Source organism: Mastigoproctus giganteus, chromosome 7 (genome assembly GCF_048544385.1).
Source record: "Mastigoproctus giganteus isolate SK-2022 chromosome 7, ASM4854438v1, whole genome shotgun sequence".
Taxonomy (NCBI): Eukaryota; Metazoa; Arthropoda; class Arachnida; order Uropygi; family Thelyphonidae; genus Mastigoproctus; species Mastigoproctus giganteus.
This window is the reverse complement of record NC_143581.1, coordinates 186,637,934-186,662,039: the sequence shown is the minus strand read 5'-3', so window position 1 is coordinate 186,662,039 and position 24,106 is coordinate 186,637,934. Positions and strand designations below refer to the sequence as shown.

The 24,106-nt window shown below is 35.8% G+C and overlaps 1 protein-coding gene across 1 annotated transcript; it reads right to left on the bottom strand.

Annotated features, from left to right (window-relative positions):
* Positions 1-3,047: 3,047 nt before the first annotated feature.
* Positions 3,048-17,934, bottom strand: LOC150083406 (small ribosomal subunit protein eS28). The gene is made up of 4 exons (XM_090377249.1): positions 17,812-17,934; positions 13,946-13,993; positions 7,085-7,220; positions 3,048-3,089 (listed from the first exon to the last, which is right to left on the bottom strand). Exons 1-3 carry the CDS (start codon positions 17,833-17,835, stop codon positions 7,098-7,100), a joined length of 195 nt encoding a protein of 64 aa, XP_090233375.1. The 5' UTR covers positions 17,836-17,934; the 3' UTR covers positions 3,048-3,089; positions 7,085-7,097.
* Positions 17,935-24,106: the final 6,172 nt, after the last annotated feature.

Here is a 24,106-nt window from a genome sequence, read left to right as displayed (position 1 = left end):
TAAATTGTTATTAGTAGCAATGATTAGTAGGAAACAATGCAAGGAACCAAGCTTATACAGCATAAGAGGGAAAAAAAAAAAAAAAACTACCTTTCCCTTGTTTTTTTAAAGTCTAATTCTGGCTTTTATTCATACTACCCACTAAAAACATATGGTGGTTATTCCAATAATGTTACTCTCTAGCTATAAGCAAATTTGTGTACCTTTATCCTGCAACCATCCTTTTTTAATTCCCTTTTGTACTATAACTAGTACTATAGTACAAAAGTTTCTCTTTGTTATAGTACTATTGTACTATAACAAAGAGAAAGAATACAATCAAGTTTACTCACTCATTCAAAGCCTTGATCACTTCAATTAAGCAGTTGCTCTTATCTGGCCCCATTCCAAAAGATCCACCTTTCTCTTAAAATGAAGCTTCCGGACCTGTATGCATTACTCAAGATGTGGCCTAACATCTTATACAATGGGATAATCACCTCCAATGTCACTGCTAGAAAAATTCTTGCTGCTTTTTTTGCCCATGAATACAACTAGAAACTCCACTGTGGCTTACTATAACTGGAAATAAGTAATGGACATAACAGTATGGGAATTGAATGAAAGCTAATGGGCCAACAAAAACCATGCATTCATGGGGAAATTTCTAGACCTGTGAAAAAACAGTAATAAAAAACTGACTAAATTAGTGTTTTAAAAAATTAGGTATATTATCACCCTTCTGTAAGCAGGCATAGAAGACAAGAGCAAATCCTCATTGTTTATAAGCTGAAATCACGATAAACCTGAGCAGGCTTCATGGGAGGAAGTGAATCAATCACCAATTAGCCAAGTTTCTTCTATATAAAAATAGCTATAATAGGATATAAAGCTATTATTGTTAATGTGATTGTTTTATTAGCATAGGAGCAACTAATAAATTGCACCTGTTATTATCCCACATATTCACCATGGCTAATTCTTTTGTGGAATGAACTGTTAATTGTAGTTTGATTTATATTAACTTATTGCCTGCCAAATATGCTCACAGTGGCTCAAAGTCTGGAAATGTGCAGCATGGGAGATGCTTAGCCTGTTTTATGTTCACTACTTTGGCCATATCTGGCTGTGTGGGTATTGGAGTGTTATCTTAAAACACATCATTTGTGGGAAACACTGTTTTGCCCCTGGGATGAACCAGGTCACTGAACATCAGGTTAATCAGTAGCAATCATTTGTCCATTCAGGGTGACAACAGGACCTAAAAAATATTGGACCAAGATATTGCTGTCCAAAGTGGAACTATTGATCTTCATCCATGAGCAGTTGGTATAAGGTAGTCAGGATGCACTTATTTCCAATATTGCTGAGAACTGGAACTGAATTATGCTCAGCAATGCAAGGCAAGCAAAAATTAAGCCAAAACAAAATCTCTATAGAAAATTAAATACAATACCGTATTTAATTTTATTCAGTCTGATTCTAAAGTAATGGAAAAAAAAATGGTGCTTTTTATGATTTGAATCCATTCTCTGAAGTTTCATTTTAATAAGTTGCTGATTCTAATAACTAGTGTTCATATTAAGCAATGCCTTTTAACTGAGTGGTGCAGTGTTGGTTTTTTTTTTATTTTAATTACAAAAACAATGTGCAATAACTTGGAATTAAGAAAACACAAAGCAATTACAACTGATGAATTTCTCAACTGTACATAAAAAATTAGAGAAAAGAAACTAGGGTTAGGTTGATGATTTTGTCTTTCTTACTGTTGTATAACAAGCCAACTTGCATAAACTCTGTGGATGTGTCTGCATATGGGACAAATAAATATAGCACAAGTTGACTAAAAGAACTGGAGGGTTATGTGAAAGATTCCACAATAGGCAAATGAGTTTTCACTATCCAAAGCAGTGTTTGCCAATAAACTGACAGTTTGTTGATAATAAAACATGTACATTTTTCATTGGTGTAACCAAATTTTACATTTATGCCTGGAAGTTTTTGAGATTACTGGGATTTTTACAAATAGAAGTGCACATTCAAATGAACACCACTGGTACATTTCCATTAGCAGTGTCCCTAATAAACATTATTGCACATTGGTATACACATCAACCAGCAAATAAAAACATCTGTATTTCTATTTCTAAACGTGGAATATCCATGGTACTGTACACAACTGGGAAATAGTTTCCATTTTCCCTACATACAGAGACCAAAGACTGGGATTAATAATGCTGCCAACTCCAGCATAAACTTGAAATTTGCAGTCACACATGTTGATCTGTTAGACACAGAGCTTCAAAATCGGACAATCAAGGGTACACCTGCTATCGAGTAGAATATGAGAAACATACACCATGGAATTTAATTATCAACAAACCATCCAGTGATGCATGCATTTTGAAAACACACTTAAATGCATTAAATTGGCACAGAAAATACCTTGAAAAACCTAGATGCAAGGCTCAATTTCGAAACGCAACAGTTGTAACAACCACTGCCTTTAGAAATAGTTTCATACATACCTAGTGTATGTATTCAAACATAACTGGTGTTATGAACCCCTCATCTTATATGGCTGTAAGGGTAAGCCTTGCAATTTATGGCATCTTTGTATATTGAAAGATTCTCGCAATTTCAGAAAATACACTTTATCAAGTGATCAGTTATAAGATTTACTGACCAGTAGGAATAATCTTTTTTTAGACATTTTCGACCCAATCAAACCCAATATCTAAATTATTTACATTCAGCCAGGGGTGAAAAATTCAGTTTCTGAAACAAGTAAAATTTGTAAATTTCCCTGCTTAGGAAACTGTCATATTGGAAAAGATCAAACAATTTTAAAATTGGGATATGCTAAAGACAACTTGCAATAAGCTACTATTAATATTTATTTTAATTTGAAACTTATCATGTGAAAAGTGCATTTTCAGAAACCTAACTTATGAAAATCGGTTCTTCTAGATTAATGACAGTAGTATAAAAGTTGAGTGAATATGTAATTCATTAAGCTGAACTTTCAAGTAAATAAAAAACAAAAATACAATTTCTTTATAGTTTTAATAGTCTTCTATTTTTACATTTTTTTCTGCCTTACAGGAAACCTAAAAGAGAAACAAGTCATTTTTTAAAAAACAAGTTAATTGAAAGAAATGAGAAGTTAAAACATGCATGCCAACAAAGCTTTAGTTATACTTTTAAGTAAAAATTCAATGAGGTTTTTATAGCTACATTACAATAGCAGACTATTTCTTGGCAGTGATCTAAACATATGGCACATTCTGCAAACTATGATAACAAATTATATTTATTATTACCTGCAGCTGTGAAATAAGTTGAATGTATACAGGTAGCTAACATAACAGGAGGATAAAAACATCCTGATTCTAGCTATTTGCAAATTTAATCTCCCTCCTCGTTTTATACAGCATGCAAAGTAACACAAGCTGTGGTAAGCTTAAGGGAGGTGAAACTATTATTTTAGTGCAATGCTACCCAAAAGAAAACTGTGATACAAATATATACTTTATTAGAACACTTGTAAAATCTGTCGAAACCAACCACATTAATTTCAGTAAACCATATTCAGTAACCTCTTAACATAAAAATAACCAATTTATGAAATTTCGTTCTTACAAAACATGAATTTGGCATCTCATCTGATTTATGAACTCAAAACCTTGATCATACAAACTCTTACTCAACTTCAACAACTGCACACTACATAATCACTTGAAAGTAAAATGAATTAGAATGATACATAGCAGTGCGATGCTGACAAATTTTGACGATTTTAAACTTTCAATTTATAAAAAAATTGCAAAAAAATAAAATAAATAAACAAAAATGGCCTCGTGGTTAGTGACTGGCACTATAGAGAATTGACGCAAATCAGACCAGTGTAAAATGAGGGCTACATGTACTTTTAAAATTATGTATTTAACCTATATTTTACAGTCTTCTGTAATGCAATACAGTAGTCCTTCATAGATCTGAATTTCATCACATATAACCCTAAATAATAAAAACACACATGAATCTTACCCATTACACTACTGGTCCAAGTGCTATTGTTATGCTTATAATATCCTGATTTACAATGTCATGTAGTCATTTGCATAAATGCATCAATTAGTTAATTTTGTATATAAAGATTAATTCAAATTCTGGTTAACAAACTCCTCACCAAAACTAGAGACCAATATGGGAAACACACACACTTCAGAAGAGTTAGGACAATAACAGTGCAACCACATATAACAGGTGTCAGGTGACAAATTCAATACCCATTATAAGCAAAGTGCATTATAGCTGAAAAATGTTTGCCATTTTTCACTTTTTTTAAACAAGAACACACTCTTAGGAAATAAATACTTTATTTACAAATGTTTCATGAGCATACTAAAAGACAAAGTATTAAAGGCTATATCATTCCCTTTACATTCTACTAATACACAATGCTGATGATAAAAAACAGATTTTTGATTTGAAATATTCTTGGGGGCACCTACAACCCAGTAAATCTGATCGGTCATGAAAAATGCATCACAGAAGTGCATTCATACTTCCTGCAGTTACTACTGCAGGAAGTATGAATGCAACAATACAAATATTTGTCAACAATTTCTTTCTTCATCTCACATTTTCATTACATTCCATTGTTATTTCATAATCAATATACAGGGTGATTCACTACCAGTGCAACAAACTTGCAGGAGGCGTAAGGGGCACAAAGACGAATCAGAATCACATAGCATTGCAGGGTCCGAAATGCCTTTGTCATGCAGTAGAGGACATTAAACGGGAGGTCGTGTGAACAGCGATCCCGCTGGAAGTCAGCATTTGCGAACCGTTTCTGTTGAAGAAACCAAGTAGCAAAAGTCCTCCGGAGTGGATAATCCGCAGGCTCCAATGATTGGACGCGTTGCAGATGGTATGAACTCATTTGGTTTTTTGACAGTATCCTCCATACAGTGGATTGGAATATACCCAATCGTTGGCCTATCACTCGAGTACTCTTACTCTGATTGCCTTCTGCAAGATGTAGGACATTCTCCTCACTGTCTGGTGTCCACGTCGTTCGCTCTCGATTCATGGTACCTCTCGTGAAACAACCAACCTCACGTAACCTTCTGTGCACATGTGCGAAAATCGTAAGATGAGGAGCACGCCTGTGCGGGAAACGTTCCTGGTACAAGCACAGAGCGGCGCACCCGTTACAGTCCGCAGCTCCATACACGAGGTGCATGTCGCCCAGTTCAACGTTTCAATACTCGTCCATCCTACTGCCTCGGGAACCGGTTCGCAAATGCTGACTTCCAGTGGGATTGCTGTTCACGCGACCTCCCGTTCAATGTCCTCTACCGCATGATGAAGGCATTTCGGACCCAGCAATGCTACGTGATTCTGATTCGTCTTTGTGCCCCCTACACCTCCTGCAAGTTTGTTGCACTGATAGTGAATCACCCTGTATACAAATCAAAAGACCTAAAAAGAAATGCAAAGGATGTTTCACATAAAACCATCTACCACACATGCTCAGCAAATGCACCATTTTTTTTTCAGTATGTAATTCCTAATAGTGGTCAGATGCGATAAATTAAGATATTCATTATCACTCTGACAATCAAGCCATGCAATCGCCTCAATACTGTTTTCAAGCACTTCATCAATTTCTGGTCCTTTTTCTTTGAATCATCCATATTCTGAGTCACTCCCTATCTCACTGGCTTTCTGTTTGTCAATTATCTTCCCATTGTTCACAAAGGCTGCAATTTCTTTCTAGCTCAAGTAATGCGCAACTGGAGCTTCTGCATCCACCTCAATCCAAACAGTAGGTCATCTGCTCAAAGACTGCCGTCAAGTACATGCCATACACTATATGTCATTTACAATAAGCCTTTGCTTATTGTAAATGACAATGCTAATAATTCATTATTATTAGTGATTTTGCCTTTACCAATACATTTTTTTCCCAGCAGTTTTCAATTGCTGCTGAGCTTACTTTCTCCCATGCTAATCCTACATTGTATGCAACGTCTTTTAGCATTAATGTTTCCAGAAATTCTAAAACTCAAATTTTTGAGTTCACAACACCAGCAAAGCAGCTCACCACAATAGGCTCAAATAATGCCATGATCCATAGGCTGAATTAGTGTAGTTGTGTTCCCTGGCAGAAATGAAACTGATCTTGCCATCTTTCAATTTCAGGACATCAGCAGAAGCTGGGTAGCTGGTTTAGGCTGGAGGAGGAGGAGGAGACAATCCTCTGCTGCTCCTTTTAAAGTTGAAGCTCCCTTACATGAGGTAACATCTATCAATCACCACTGACAAGAACAAAGCAAAAATTTCAATTTCTACATTTACAAATTTTAAAAATAATGATAACTCTGCTGACTGCATTAGCTGTAGAGTATATATGAATTTTTTTTAAAATTCATTTAAGGAAGCAAAATAATTTCAATACTGACAGCAAAGGGATCAACTTAACCTCAGTGTTTACACCAAAGCCACCCATCTCAATCAAAAATCATGTGTTTAAATCAACATTTTCAGTATTTCTTTGATTTGTTTCTCAATTCAAATCTTTGGAAATCCACTATCAAAGACACTTCTAAAGACCATGAAGATTTGATTAGCCTCTTTCCAACTCTTCGGATGGGGTTAATTACATTGTTTATGTCATATGTTTTCAAGAACTTTTAGGGTTGCTCATTTTCTCCACGTTACAAAATAACAGTTTTAGAAATAACAATTAAAAAGTAGACAGTTGCATTTGACAATTTTATTACAATAAACCAGAAGCAAATGCAAAAAGATGACTAAAAGGAGTTGACTTTGCAGTAATTTAAAACTATCACAGGGAAAAATATTTTCTTTAAAACTTAGTATTACCATATAATATCAAATCAAAATAGTTATTTTTGCACACTGTTATAGTTATTTAAACCACAGAAATCTAGGGAAATCATAACAGATGGCAACTATTTTTTAAAGCAGCAAAGCTTATTATCAATTATACTTTTAAACTGCTAATACTGTTGACGTTAAGAAAATAGTTAAGGAATATTAAAAAAAATTAAATATTTATGATATCTACCTTTCAGAGAATACTATCTCAATCTCCTGGCTTCTCTTTCAGATTCCAACAGTGTAAGAATATCACCCTCTCTTACTGGTCCTTTGACATTTCGTATAATTGTCCTGTTTGACTCATCAAGAAATTCAACTCTTACCTATTGTCAACAATATATATATTTTTTTAAATAACAATTTTAATGAATGGATATTTTTGAATTGTGCATATATGTTAAGCAATTTATTATCCCATGTAATGTTATTCTGTTAGATTATCTTGTTAAGAATCAGGTTATTTAAAATATGAACCAAGGCAACATAAGGTGAGGCCATAAAGTGTAGAAATTGTTCTAAATTAAATGCATTTTTGTTTTGCAAGATGAAAAATATGTTTCAGGTAGTAAGAACTGTCACTCAAGGAAACAAACTTGAATGTGGTTTGAAAAAAAAATTTTTTTTTTCCAACTCCAGCCAGCAACAAGACACCAACCCCTACATTTCCTGTGTGGTAAAAAAAGCAGTCATGTTTTAACTGGGCTACCTATGCAGGCTTTGTTATTAATTAATGGAGTCAGCATCTCAGAGCACAAAATAAATAAATTTACGCTTAATTGCAGAAGTTCTCATAATAAATTAATTTAAAAAAATAGGCATAAACTGTATGCAAAAATGTAAGATGTATTATAAAGCTTCATATTAAGATTAAATCACTATTGCTACAACTCCCATAACAGTTTACTGGAATAATTTAATGAAATTATCCCAAGTGCACAGTCACTGACTTAACACTAACTTTGGCATGTACACAAATTTGCAATTTTTCAAAAATAAAATTTTATCCAGCACCTGTACTGAACAATAATTTACTATAAGCATGTCTTCATTTTAATCCCATTTTAAAGTCCATTGAGGAAGACCCACAGAAATGGGCCAGGACATGCAATTTCCTCTATTATTTAGCTTGCCATATATATACTGTACAGTATGTACAGTGAAACTTCCCTTTAACGGACAGCCATGGGGAACGAAAATGTGTCCGTTAGAGAGAAGTGTCCGCTAACAAGAAGTCTGAGGGAGAAAAAAAAAAGAAAGAAAGAAAGAAAAATCGTTAAACGTTTAATGTAAAATTAAATTATATACAGATTTTGCACAATATTTTTGTAAATAATATACATACAATTGTGCTATGCATATTATGACTTTATCATAAGAAAAATACATACAGTAATCACTTATTTTCATCTGCACCTTCTTCCGGCTGATAATTTTGTTTTCAACATTTGTTTGGAGTGAAGAAACCATCGAAAGTCCTTCAGTATCTTCTTCAGCGGCGAAAAACATTTTTAAACGATTGATTTGTATGAACGCTTCTTCTATTTTCATCGGTGGTTCGTCGTTAATATGGTCTTCGACAGAATGACCTCCTTCCATTTCTTCATCCTCATGAGGAACTTCTTGAAAAATATTGATGATAATGTCGTTGATATCTAGAGCACCATCTTCTGTAGTGAGGTTTGAGTCTATATCTTTGTAGCCAGGGTCACTTGTAGCGGAAGTATCATACATTATCATTAGATGTTGAAGTTCTTGTTTTTCTTGGTGCTCCACATTGCTGTTCACAACTTCAATTTTTGCGTTTGAGAAGCCAGACTTTACGAAACAGTTCACGACAGTTTGTTTTCTAATTGCGTTTACTGAAGAGGAAATCCATTGAATCGCATCTAGGATGCCGATTTTCTTTGCAAGGTCACTCGCACATGTTACATCGTTCATGTTTGCAATGAGATGTCTTAAAACACGTTTTCTGTAGTGAAGTTTAAAATTTTTTTATTATCCCTTGATCCACGGGCTGACACTCTGCAGATGTGTTTGGTGGCAGAAAAATGATTTGAATGTTGCACAATTCAATGTGCGGGTGAGATGCAGCATTATCCATGAAAAGAATAATTTTTCTGTTTTGACGAATCATGTTTTGGTTAAAGTGACTTATCCATTCGCTCATGATATCTCGTGTCATCCACGCTTTTTTATTAGACTTCCAGTCAACATCCAAAAGATTCAACTTTATGCCCTTGAAACAATGAGGATTTTGTGGGTTTCCTATAACAAGAGGTTGTTCAAAGTCTCCCAGCATATTTGTACACAATAGTACAGTCAAGCATTCCTTAGAAATTTTTCTGCCATGGCACTTTTCATTTTTTAGACTCATTGTGTTTTCAGGAAGAGCTTTAAAAAAACAACCCTGTTTCGCCACAGTTGTAAATATCCTTAGCCTCAAAATGACGACATAAATCTTCCAATTTGACGGTCCACTCTGTTACAACCCCAGTATCAACAGATCCACCTTCACCACTTACGGTTTTCCAAGAAATTTTATGCCGAGTTTTGAACTTGTCTAGCCATCCCACAGAAGCTTTGAACTCATTTACTCCCATAGATTTCGCAACCTCCAAAGCCTTTTCCCTAATAATAGGCCCATTAATGGGAATTTTTTTAGCACGTGCGCGACAAATTTGAAGTCCAACAGTTTTCGGGAATGATTTTTGAATCTGATCATTTATGTGTTGCCAAAATTGTTTGAGCAGTTCATTTTTTTCCTTTAGGATGTCGCTTACCTGCGTCTTCCCGATTTTGAATTTTACAACGAGATTGCGAACACCATTTTTTTGCCGATCATACGCATTAATGAGTTCAACTATCTTTTAAAGTTAAATGTTTACGAGAAGACAGTGTGCACTTCACACGACACTGAGCAAAACTGAAAACTGAAAAGACGAAAGGCCGACCATATCCCCCCCCCTCCCTGCACACACCGAATTCATCAGAAGTTTTACGCGTGCCTTAAAATTCTTGAAAAAGAGTTTAGAACCGTGATGTAAACCTTGATAAAATTCAGAGAATCGGAAATAGAAAATAAACACACGATTGAGGCAATACGTGGAAGAAACGTTCCTAGAAAAAGGGCCGTGAGCTCAGCCTGCTGTCCGTTATGGGGAGATCAAATTAAGTGCTAATCTAAACGAAACAGTGCAGATTGCCTGTTCGCATCCGTTACAGAGAATGTCCGCTAGACAGAAGCTGCAAACACGTTAAAACCAATGGAGGTGAGTTGGGGAATTTGAAAATGTCCGTTGTAGAGAGAGAGAGAGAGATGCCCGTTAATGAGAGGTGTCCGTTAGAAATTTCACTGTATATATATTAAGTGCCATAGCATCATTAATACACAGCCATTTCTGAATAAACAGAATATTTATAAGGCAGCATCATTTAAATATCTCATATTGTGAATACCTTCACAATGAGTTGCCATGATATTGCACTACTTCAAATAAGTAGTGCAATATCATGGCAACTCGTATTCACAATATGAGATACTGTACAGTATTAAAAAATAATTAGTTGTAGTCAAAAGGAATGGCTGTAAAATGATAAATTAAAATATTTGGATGGATTATGGACCAGGGGCACTGCTAGCAATAGCAGAAATACCCAGTGACCATAATGGAATGTAGATAAGAGTATGAGTGGAGAAATGCTGACAAGTTAATGTAGTTACAATGGAAAAAATTAAATAGGTGCCTATAAAATAAAAGCCAATTAAATAAAATAAAATAAAATACTACAAATAGTACAACTTACAAATTAGTGCAAACACATTAGTATGCAGCTGAACTCTGAATTAGCAAAAATATGCAGGCAGCATCGTTTAAATTGTATCTCATATTGTGAATACCTTCAACAAGTTGCCATGATATCGCACTACTTCGAAAAAGTAAAGCTTCACCAAAGGAGAAGACTGTTGTTACTTATTCTCAGTGGATACCACCAGCCAGACGGCACCGTTTCAGGGCTATTTCGCCCTTCTTCAGAGGGTAGGTAGGTACCCACGCTGAGAATAAGTAACAGTCTTCTCCTTTGGTGAAGCGCTATTTATTCGAAGTAGTGCAATATCATGGCAACTCGTTGTGAAGGTATTCACAATATGAGATATAACTTAAACGATGCCACCTTTGCACATTTTTGCTTATTCAGAGTACTAATATGACGCGTTTGCACTAACTCGTACGTTGTCTAAATCTCTTGCAGCCTAAGGCTAAAGCCCTTAACATATTTCAGTACAAATAGTACTTAATGCTATAGATCGGGGTTTCCCAAAGTATGGTTCGCGGCCCGATAACGGCCCGCAAAAAGAAAATACTGGTCTGCGAACAATTTATTTGAAATATACCTACATAAACTATAAGAAAATTTCCTTATTTCCTTTCCTAAAATATGTTAGTTTTATGTAAACTTTTGACAATAAACAAAGATATGAATTACCCATCTTTATCTAATTTATAGCTATAGGTGGGCCGTGAAAAAAAAAACTGCAAACACCAGTCTGTGCTTGAAAAAGTTTGAGAAACCCTGCTATAGATCCTATGATTTTAACTTCTTCATCAAGGGTCAGCAGCCAAACTCAAAGGAAATACAGCAAGGCCAACTGTTTCTGATATGAAATATGCTACGTATCTATACATAGTTAAAATCATAGGATCTATAGCATTAAGTACTATTTGTAGTTTTTTTTTTTTTTTTTTGATTTGGTAGTTGTTGGCGCATCGGCTTCTGTGGCCATATTGCACCTCCCAAGGTTTTTTTTTGCAGTACTTTGATCCAAGCCCGAGGCGGGAATCGAACCCGCGACCTTTGGGTTGCCGGGCAGGTACTTTACCCACTCGGCTAGCCCGGTCGGCACTATTTGTAGTATTTTATTTTATTTTACAGGCACCTATTTAATTTTTTCCATTGTAACTACATCTAACTTGTCAGGATTTCTCAACTCATACTTATCTACTTAGCTATATATGTATGCATGTGTATTTCTTATTTATTCTTTTATCCCTTGGGCCATTGGTCAAAACTGATAAGTGAAAAACTTTGCACCAGAATTTACCAAAAAAATCAACAAAATCAGCTCAGAAATAATCTATTAAAAAAAAAAAAAAAAAAAAAAAACGCCTGTCACTGCACAAGATATTTTTTTTAATAAACAGTAAAAGATACTCCCACAAAGAAATAAAAATTAAAAAAAACTTAAGATTCTCCCTATAATTGGACACTCCTGCTGTTTTAGCAGCTGCAGGAAGTATGCTGCAACTACTGCAATAACATTTTCCCTAAAACCAATGGAGAGGAAAAAAGCCACTCTAGGAAAGAAACATCAATCTAGTATTTTAATTTGGCATTACTGGCATGTTTTATTCAAAATACAAAAGGTCCAAATCAATCTTCTGGCATAAGACAAATGTCAACAATTGGACAGACAAGCTTCAGATAAAAATAATCTAGTTTTCCCAGTTTTCTGAATACATGCATAATCCTGTATACTGTATCACTGGCCAATTGCATTCTTGAACACTGCAAGATGCATTGTTCATAAAATTCTTTGTAGCTGCATTTGAATACCATTAATAATTTAATTTCAGTACTTTTTTAAGTCTAACCATAATCGTTCATTGTTTAATTTAATGATTAATTTGGTAAGTAAAACAGACATTTATATACTCTTGCATGTTGTTTCAGTTAGCAAAATATTGGTTATACAACACAATTAAAAAAAAAAAAAAAAAAAAAAAAGAGTAATGAATATGGCTGTAATAAACACCTAGAAAATGCTTGCCACGATCATACAGCTAACCATCAAGCAAATTTTATTCTGTGGGAGTTTTCCAGCACCGTGGATACAATATGGACCAGGGATGATACCCTCCCTCACTTCAGAGGGAAATAAAGATTTCACTAATGTAAAGATTAATAAAAACAAATATCAATAAACATTCCTATAGAAATGAATGCACAGAATAGCAACTCTGACTGCATTACCAACAGTCAGAAGGTTAGAGGCACTTTATTTATCCCCCACCCACAATTAACAATTATTAAAGACCAATGAGAGAGACATTATGAATATCAAATAGGCTAATTAGGAGACAAACTAATTGTAGCAAATGTTTCAAGGTAAATTTTAACACATGCTTTTTCATACAGTGAAGCAATGGTCATGTGTATATGCAATTTTCAAACTAAATTTGATAAATTATGAACTTGGTTTGGTAGCTAGAAAACTTTCTATTGTGATTAAGGATATAGTGTGTTTACTTAGTTAATTAATCGAGCTTCTTAATGTACCATTATTTTGAAATTTTACTTAAAAAGAATAATAGCAAAGTTTAACTGACGGTACTCACCTCAAATAATCCACTTAGTTGTACGGTGTTTAAGGCAAAATTATGGAAATTCAATTATGTTGCATAGAAATGGAATTTAAAATTTAAAATAAATAGAGTAAAAGTAAAAAGCAGCCATTATCAACCCACTGCAGGGTGGAAGCCTCCTCAACAATTCATGCTGAGGGAAATGGACCATAATCTGCCACGCTGGTCCAGTGCGGGTTGGCAGATCGACCGTATTCAACAGTCAGGGGCTTGAACCCTGGTCTACTCAAAGAGTGTGTGCTACTGCACACCCGCTCCTGACCACTCGGCTAAATAGAGTAGGGATTATTAAAAACCTGTAATTAAAATTTGCCCAAAAGGAAGAAGAAGAAGTGCACCACCTCATCCCCTGGTTGTCCTATATAAATTGTTGAAACTATGAAGAACTAATAAATGAAGCCAATGGCAAAAGACTGAAATCTGGGACAGTCCTGCATAATCCAGGAAGTCTGGTCACTTTACCTAAGCTGCTTTAGTTCCAGCTCATGAAATTTTGCTTAAATGAAATACTAAAAATACAAAAATGCCCCAAATTATCTTCCAATCATATGACTGGAAGTAAATCTAATATTCAACTACAGTGACAACTAATAATTTTATTTTCATTAAAAAAAAAAAAAGCTTACTTGGGTACATTGTCCTTGAGAACCAGTCCTACCCAGTACTTTGACAACCTGTAAGTATAATTTTCAATCTTAATTAACCAGTGATAATCATTTATGCAAGATTTGTTTAAATGAAGATAATTATTGTTTTACATCCAATAAGATATCTAGCACAATTTAAATCCAGACCAAGTAAGATGCAAAGCAACTATTTAGAAAACAAAAATCAATCATACTTCAATGTCTTCATTTGCAACTTATATATATTGCATTTTTGATAAAAGTATTTGCATTCATTAAGAAATGCAATGTAGAATATACTTTTACAAGCATTTTCTACATTTCTTCTTGTACAAAATACTTGTAAAAGGCAAAATAATTATTCAGAATATCTAAATGAAACAAGAGTCTCAATGGCCTATTATGCATTTTATGATGCCAAAATATGCAAAGTAACATTAGTACAATTTATTGTACACTAAACGCTATACTCATAAAATTTCAACCATAGATTATCAGCAAATTAAATGAGCATTAATTAATATGTATTGGATTATAGCATCATTACTATACATCTCACATTCTGAAACTCTTCACAACAAATTGCTCAGCCTTGCACTACTAATTAAGTAAAACGATGCAAATGGAGAAGGCTACTCTTATCTATTCTCAGTTTAGTGCCACCATCCAGACAGCACTGTTTCAGGAATGTTTGTTCCCTCTCGCACGAGTGAAACAGCAGACCATTTGTAAGCAAAATGGAAGGGGCCAAAAGCCAACTCTGTGCCTATTCTCAGCTGCTATATTTACTGCAGAGTATATAATATATGGGGCATTTGCTTTATCAGATTACTTTAGTAGCGTAAAAATCGGTTACCTATGCATACAATCTCCTTAATTATATTCTTGTGTTCAGCTTCCCAATGCATGTTATTTCAAATGACATTGAATATCTTTGCAGGTTAATCTAAGAGTATGAAGGAGTTTATTTATGCATGGGTAATGCGCACACATCATTTCTATCCCAAGGTAATTTTAACGCATCATTTTAATTTTATCTCATATTGTGAATACCTTCACGATAAGTTGCCATGGTATTACATCACCTCAAATAAGTAATGCTTCGCTTATGGAGAATACTAATATTACTTAGGCATTTAGCCAAGAAATACTTTTTAGATTACACCATCAGGCATCTCTCATATTGTGGACTTATACTTCATAACTGGGTTGTCACTACTGCAACAATAGGGTACCTGCCCACCCACCCACCCACCAATGAGAAGCCAATAAGCTTCGAAACAGTGCTGCCCAGGTAGTGGTATCCACCAAGAATAAGTAACATTAGTCTTCTCCAAAAGTGAAGTGTTGCTTATTCGAGGTAGTGCAATACCATACAACTCGTGAAGGTATTCACAATATGAAATATAATTAAAATGATGCACTAAAACTACTTTGGTAGTAGAAATGATGTGTACGCATTACCAAGACTCTTCTGCATCTGGAAGTCTTGGATTTGTAATGCAGTACTGCATATGCCAAATTACCTAAAGTTCTGTGAAATCATGGAGGCTCGAGTCTGCTATATCCACTGCAACTCCAGCTTCTTGTGCTGGCATTTCTGTTCTCGGCAGCTCCTGGCGCTGCTGGCTTTCCAACAGATGTAGCTCTTTCCAATGAAGTTTAAACTTTGTCTGAAATTTAATTATATTTATTTTTTTATGTAATTTGATTATTTTCAGTTTGTTCATATCAATCTTTTTTGGTCATGGCAGATTTTTCCCTCCCTGTACTTGGGCAAACAGGAGAGGGAGTATATAAGAGTACTGCTAAATTATGTGTAACTGACAGCAGGGTTGCCACTGGTTGGCTGGGACCGCTTTAATTATTATTATTAGCTATATAGTGCAAGGAAGCCTGAGGCTTATGCTGCACCAGCCAAAAAAAAAAAAAAAAATTTCTGAATTACTCAGAGAGTCAGAAGTAGAATGGAATCACCAAGAAAGAAAAGAATGATATCCAGCTCAGGACTCTGGGTGTGCCAAGCCCATACTCACCAGATATCATCTTTATGCTGTGAAAAACAATAACAAACCTTTCAAAACCAAATGAAGTAAGATGAAAGATGTTTATTGATCTAGTGGGACAAGAAAAACAAGCAACCTGAAACTTTAAACAAACAGAGCATTGGCCCCAGTCTGATACCATGCCATTCTACAAGCAAAATCCAAATAGCTGCAATGGTGGCAAGCATCTGACAGGTTCTCACACACAATTTCTATAAGAAAACCATAAGGAAGTCACTTCAGAAACTATTTCAGTAAAAGTCCACTATAGGAAGGTAGAAACCAGATTTTAAATCATTGATTAATAGTAACATTATTGTACTAATAAATTGCCCATTCATTACAAACTGCTGAAAGAAAAACAAACAAACTTTATTTTAACATAACATATTTGAACAGCAAAATAAGTTTTAATCATCTGAGAAAATAACCATGTTATGTACTTATTACACTAGTCGAGAAAATGTAAATCCTAAATTTTCCTAAACCAGTTTTGTATGCTGGTTTAAAGCAGATTTTTTTTCTTAGCACATGTAATTTTCATACTGTCTGTTGATAACATCATTACAAGTTAATTAAGGTACCATAAGGCCTGCCAAACTTTCAAAAGTTTTCATTAAAAAAACACGAGAATGGTTACAATTACATTTTTATCACTTTCAAAGTTTAATATACTTTATAAAAATTATGTATAATTTAAAAATATAAGTATGATATTCTTTAGAACATTTTGTCTGGAATGTAGGTGTATATCATCCTGGAGTAGTCCAACGTATGTTCATTCCAGAAACCTTGGTAGCAAATTTTCAGTGACTTAACATCTTGATGGAATCACCACCCTCTGCTAGTCACTCATTGTGCCAAAGATTTTGGGAAAGAAGTCTAAATGCAAGAAATGAACTTTGATTCGGCAGTACATGATATCCCATTTCTTTATAGCTCAACGCATTTGAAAGCCTGCCATACTTTCAAAGCTTTCATCCCGCAAAAGTTCTTCGATTTGAGAAAATAAATATCAAAATATCAATACCCATGCACAAATAAACTCCTTCATAATCTTAAGCATTTAGCCAAGAATAACTTTTAGGTTACTTTATAATGTTATGCCATCTTCCTTTTTTTTAAATTTTTTAAAAAATAAGAGTAAGAAAGGGATTTGGGAGTCGTATCATAGGACACAAAGTTCTTTCATACACTTCAATCAGGTATCCTCAAAGGATCTTAATTTGCAAAGCTCAGTAGCCCACATATTCGAAGTCCACTCATACAGGTGTCCTTTTGCTGATAGACTTTTGCATGTCTTTGGACCCTCCCAGGAAGCATTGACCTTTTTCAGGTGATCCCATACTTTAAAACAACTTTTCAAGTATACGGTGGAATTATGATCTCTGTGTTTTTGGGCAAATATTTAATAAACCATTGAATGGATATCGTGGGGGCTCCTCTTTGCCATCTGCCTACACTGCTACTCGCAACGGATACCAGATTGTAAAGACTAACCCACGTCTTCCTTGCCTTATACAGCTAATACATACTAAAAAAATGAGGGGAATTTTTTTTTCCCCAAGATATCAACGCATCTCCCAATTATAACGTGAAGAGAAAAGCAATTCGACAGGTCGAGATTTCAATCACGTTTAGAAGAACGCATTCCCATAGAATCTTGAAGGTCGTTGTACTTCTCAACCATATCCAAATATCGCAAATAGGTTTTAACAAAAAAAGGCCATTACAAAACTTTCAAGAGTTTAGATGTGATATCTTATGTTAATTGCACAAATATCAGAATTTCGTCAATCAAAAAATTAAAAATCTACTTACTCTAGCTAACTTTGCTTTGTCCATCACTTCAACCACAAACACACGCTGAAAAAGAAAATGTCGGCAAACAACCACGCTGCTACCACACACAAAATACTCTTGAACTCAATAACTTGCAAAATTCAAGAACAATATCAAACTCATACATACTCACCCAGCGATGTGAACGTCGCACACCACTAAACATATAAATAGTTAGATTAAACCAGTGTCAAAACATTATAAAATATCTCAAAAAAAAAAAAAAAAAAAAGGAAGATCTGAGTGCATTGAACCAACTAGTAATGTTAATTCAGGAATTATTCTCTTCGACTGGCGAAGTATCACTATCTCACCAATCCATAATGGTAAAGTTAAAGAATGAGAGGTAATTGTTGAGCAGTATGTTTCAATTCTGTTGCTAATATTATGGAGCCCATGGTTAAAAACCCATTACAGGATCATATCGACAAGAAGGCATAGGTGAAGGTGATTCTTGCACTGCTTCTGTCGGAAAATGCAGCAGCATGAAAAGCAAGATGTTGGGAATTTCAGGCCCTCCTGTAGGTCATCATGAACCAGTGAACACAAGGGCTGTGTAAAGGCAACTAAGAGTAAGAATATGTGCATGTACTACACTTTACTAGGACCATTAGTGTACATGCATTGTAGACAAATTTGATGTATTTGAAGTACTGATTAAGTCGTCAAATGCACACATTGTAGGGATAGAGGAGATATGGTGTCAGGCATAACTGATGCTCAATATGAATATGGCGAATACAATGAATACAGGAAAGACAGAGAGGACAGGATAGGTGGAGCGGTTCTGCTCTTAGTTAAGAAGCATATTAAATCTAAAGCTTTACATCCGGTCAATATGAAAGATCAATGCAATGTTGAACCAGTCCGGTGTGATATAAGCACTGGTAAAACAAAATTGAGAATTGAGAATAGGATTGTGTTATAGGCCTAAATGACAGTGATGAGCATAACAAATCAGGGGCCCGTAAATCAGAATGTCTTATAATGTGGGATTTTAACTTTCTAGATGTTTAATAGTATTTGTATGTTAGTAACACACACACACACACACACACACACACACACACACACACACACACACACTGGCAAGATTTTTTTAGCTTTCTTGGATGACTGTTTTGTACAGCAGCATGTTAGAAAGACAGCAAGAGGAAGCAATACTCTTAATCTGGTTATCAGCATGACCCTACATACATTGATCGCTGCCACTAATGTTGAATATAATTAAAGACATAACTACTGCCAAGATAAACGGAGAGACTTTTGGTTTCGTAAGGATGACTACAGTGATCTCAGACAGTTTTTAAATTCTAAATGGGAAGCATTGAAGGAAGTAAACAAAGTAGTTGCTAGGCTTTTCATGCCAACGAAGAAATATTATTCAAGAGTTACACCTAAATGGATGTCGGATAAACTATTGAGAGAAGTGACGCAGAAGAAAAGTGCCTGGGATGCATGTTAATTATCAGGTGATACAAACTATTATATTAGGGTCACCCGGAAAGTTAATTTATCTACCCATGTATATTGTGTCTGTAAAATTTCTTGTGTTTTCTGGTCGATTTGTCTGTTTTCCTGGACGAAAAACCCAAGTTTCTGGAGGGGGGGGGGAGACCATTGCTACCTACGTCTGAGACCAACTAACTTAGCCATGGAGTGAAAAAAGCCCATCAAAGTTCCTCGTCTCATTGATGGAATTGGAACCAGCGCCTTTTCCAACCGGTGTGAGGAGAACGGTGAACATTCCACTGTGCTACTCACGCAGACTATCAGCTAATACAAAAGCCTATCGTAGATATTAAAGTAGCCTTAATTGAAGTCACAAAGGAGGTTTGGCAAGCTAAATCGATTACGAGAGTGTCTCTGGCGAAGAACGCCAAAAAAGCAGTAACGACTTCTACGCTTGTACGAGGGGTGATCTTTTAATTCGTTAACTGGGACAAGATTTTATGTTTACCGCTCGAACGTTCCATAACTTCCCCATATCGATACTAAGCAGACTTTGAGTGCGATTGACAGTGTTTGTGGAGCTACTGTTGCATAGAGAGAGTTTTTCAGCCGCGTGTCACGAACAATTGTTTTGAACTAATAATCATGTCGAATGTACAGATTGAACAGCGATATGAGGTTCATTATTTATTGTCTCAGATGGGGCTTAAATACATCAGAAGCAGTTAAAGAGACGAATGAAGCGTATGGTAATGAGTGTTTTAGTAAGTTCGAATCCCATTGATGACGCAAGGAACTTTATTGGGCTTTTTCCACTCCGTGGCTCAGTTAATCGGTCTCAGGGGTAGTTATCAAGGTTCTCCCCACCCAGAAACTCGGGTTTTTCGTCCAGCAAAACAGACAACTCGACCATAGAACACACGCAATTAACAGACATAAGACACACAGCACGGCATATGAATTTAACTATTGGGGTGGCCTCATTTAATATGTGGGGGGGGCGTTTTAATGATGTAACAAAAATCTATCTCTATTTATCCCTGGCTGGGTCGCCAATTGTGGGGGTGGGGTTTCTCTTTATTATATATATTTATATTACTTTTTATTTTGTTATTTATATTTATTATTAATTATATTCTTAAAATCCCCACTTTGCATCTGACTTGTTATCTCACAGAAGAATTCCGGTTCTGAGGGAGTTTCTATATTAGAGCACTCCTCCTTTGGGCTTAGCTGTGTGTTCAGAAATGACCAAACACTATTTGCATTAAGTAAAATACAATCAGTTTATTATACATACTTACAAATAAAAGATAAGACAAATCATTACACATTATTCACTTCATATATAGATACAGGGCATGGATCACGTTCCTGGTCATTAGGCTCTCTCATCCATCATCTTCTTCTTACTATAGGCCCACTAACATCTCGTACAATCAGTTTAATTTACCTCTTTCTTAATTACAATTGACATTTATTATTTATTTATTTATATCTTCCTTTTTCATACCTATCTAGCACAATCCTACATTCTTCTTCATGGTTGATACAATTCTTCTTCTGGAATTTAGTCCACTCTACAAACTATTCTATTCTATTCTATTCTCTCCCCAGCACTTTAAAGTTATATGTTAATGAAATATACATGGGATTATTTATTTCTTCATTCCCTCAGGTAAACTTCAGCATATAGCGACTAATTTCTCTACTTCAGTAACATTATATAAATAACACACAACTGTACCTGCTCTATAGGCTAACCCGTCCAAAATTATTACTTTTACTCCATTGATTAATCAGTAAATAAATCATAACTGTAAACCATCCTTCATAAACTATTTCTATGATATTTCCTTACTTATCTATACCTTAACTTAACTCTTAACTGTATGCTTCCCTAAATCTCCCTTAATATTTATCTATCTTCCCTGCAGTCCTTTGCAATTACATAGAGGTAACTTCGTTGTTTAACCACTTACTTCTGGGGATTTGGATCTTACCGCTAATACAACGTGTGGCCTGTGACTTTCTGCTCTGCATTGGGTCCTCCATTGGTTTGGGAACGTTCATCTGGAATGCTAAACTCTGCCAGGGACACTTTTCGCTTTGCCGATCATACTGGTCTCGTATCCTTCTTTGCTGTGCCGGATCATTCAGTAGGGGTTGCTTCCCATCACTTTATTTCCACAGGACGGTATGGTGTTCTTCTCGCTGTCCTCCTTTCAAGTATATCTCTCGGTGGACGCTTTCGGACTTCTGTGTTTCATCTCGAGAAAGTTCCCCTTTCTGTAACTCATCTATACTTCATTAAAACTATCAGAATTTAGTGAACTCACCATAACTGGTTCTACTGGTGGATCGCTTCCGGGGACTGTTTCCTGGGCCTATCTTTCCAAAAAATCACTCTCGAAGAAAACTTTATCATCTTCCGAAAAACCTTATTATCTCCAAAAAAACTTTATCACATCTCGAAAAATCATCTCCGAAAAACTTCATCACATATCTAAAACATCTTATCACATTCCACTTTTTCCAAACCCCGTTTTGCACGCGCTCTTCCCCTTTTATTTCCCACAATTTAGTAACGCCCCTCCTTTCCTCAACCAATCACTTCTATCTGACCATCATCGTCCCCTTCCGGTGTAGAGAGAACTTCCGTTTCTATAGAATTCTCGAATATTCTGGAAAAGACCAGAATTTCGGAGCTCAGACTCCATCCGGAAAACATCTGCGTCCATTTTCTTGATTCGTCTCGCCTTATTATAAAATGACCACACCTGCTCTGTTTGCAGTAAACAAGAGCGCCCCCGCTGGTACCCCTATTGTCATCTCTGGACCAAACCGTCCCTTGCCATACTATCAGTTGACCCCCCACTGTTCCGTCTTGCTATCTCCGCTTGCTATTTCCGGTGTGGGCACTGATCGTATATCTGTTTCTAATGTTTTTCTTCAAGGTATATTTGCTTGTACATTAAATTTAACCTTCTCTTAAATTAATTCCATTAGCGCGAGACCCATTATCTTAAACAATATTAGTGACTTTAAGTGTTTTCTTTTGTGGTTTACAATATCACTATCTAGCGTTCTTTCTTAAATTATATTTAAATTTAACTTGTAAGACTTTGTGTCTTACACATAGTTTTGTAGGGTTTTAGTAGGACGGCCATGTTTCAATGTGGCTGAACTTTCCGATGTGAAGTGATTTCTCCAACAAGGCTATGCCAGAGGCCACATACAGCTAATATTGCGCAGCCAGTGATCATTGCAATTGGTGCCAAGGTTCTGCCACAGTTCCCTTCCCTTATTCATCAGACTTAGCCCTGTATAAATTCTTCCTGTTTCCACGTCTTAAGAAAGCTCTGAAAGGCAAGAGTTTCGCGTCCCATACAACGATAATCGTAGCCACATCGAAAGAACTTCGCAGTCCTTCGAAAAATGGCTTGCAGAAATAATTCAATACGTGGATACTATGGTGGCGAAAGTGTTTAAGTTCAAGGAAGAGTATTTCGAGAAAAAGAAATCCACAAAAGATTCAGAGGATGACAATTAACATAATATGTCAGAAGCGGTGTCAGAAATTTAACACAACTCCAATCAAGGGCTAAATGATTTTGTGATAACTGAAAAGCGGAAGAGAAATTATTAAAGTTGAACATACAAAAAGGATGGATCTATTCAATCGTATTAAGGGCGGCAGCAAAAGAATTAGACTAGACTGATGAAGGGAACAAAAGGGTGCTCGTACCTAGAAAGCTTTTAGTTCGGCAAATTGCAGCGTCTGGAAAGACTAGGCACTTGAAGGTTGAGATCACTGAGGTGTTTAAAACTTTGAATAGATTGAGTAAGCTGAATGTGAATGGCATTGGTATTAGCAGAGGCATATGATGCAGGAAAACAATCTTATACAGCATCAGCCAAAAAAGAACTTTCCATTTCACGCATCCATTTGCTCCAAAATTCAATTATTATATTAGAGTCACCCAGAATTGTTTCTATATACTCATATAAGTATTGTGCATGTAAATTGGCATATAATCTCTCGTCAATTTGTCTGTTTTGCTGGAACTGGCTCCAAACGCTTGTTCACTGCTCCCTTGAACTTATTTAAGCTATCAACTTCCACAACGACCGATGGAAGTTTCTTCCACCAAATGAACTACCCACTAGCTAAACTCAAATTTCTGTACATCTGTTCTACGACTGTCTTTCCTCAATTTGAGTTTATGCCCCCCCCCCCCCCCCAAGGTGTAGAATCTGAGCAAGAGGAAGAATCCCATCAGAATTGAGCCTGCTGAAACCATTCAAGGCCGTATACCCTTATACCCCATCCCCACCTTATACACCTCAGTCAGATCACCACGCAGGTGCCTAGTCTCCAGATGCTGCAATTTGCCGAACTTAAGCCTTTCTTCTTAAGAGCACTCCTTTTCTCCCCTCACCAGTCTTGTTGCCATTCTCTGTACTCATTATAGCAACTCTACATCCTTCCTAAAATGAGGACTCCAGACCTGTACGCTGTACTCAAGGTGTGAGCTGACCATTGTGTAATACAAAGGAATAACCACCTCCTTATCCCTGTTAGAAAAATGCCTGTATATCATTGACAGGACGTCATGAACTGCTCTAGCAGCCTCTATATTCTATCAGGGAAACTTCATATCAGACTGCACAATTACCCCACGTCATTTACATTCTCCACTACCCTGAATGTAGTAGCACAGAGTTGTTACATTTCTCTGCGGTTACTTCTATCCATATGCATTTGTCAATGCTAAACTTCAGTTGTCTCTTCTCAGCCCATCTTCCCTACTTTTAGAGC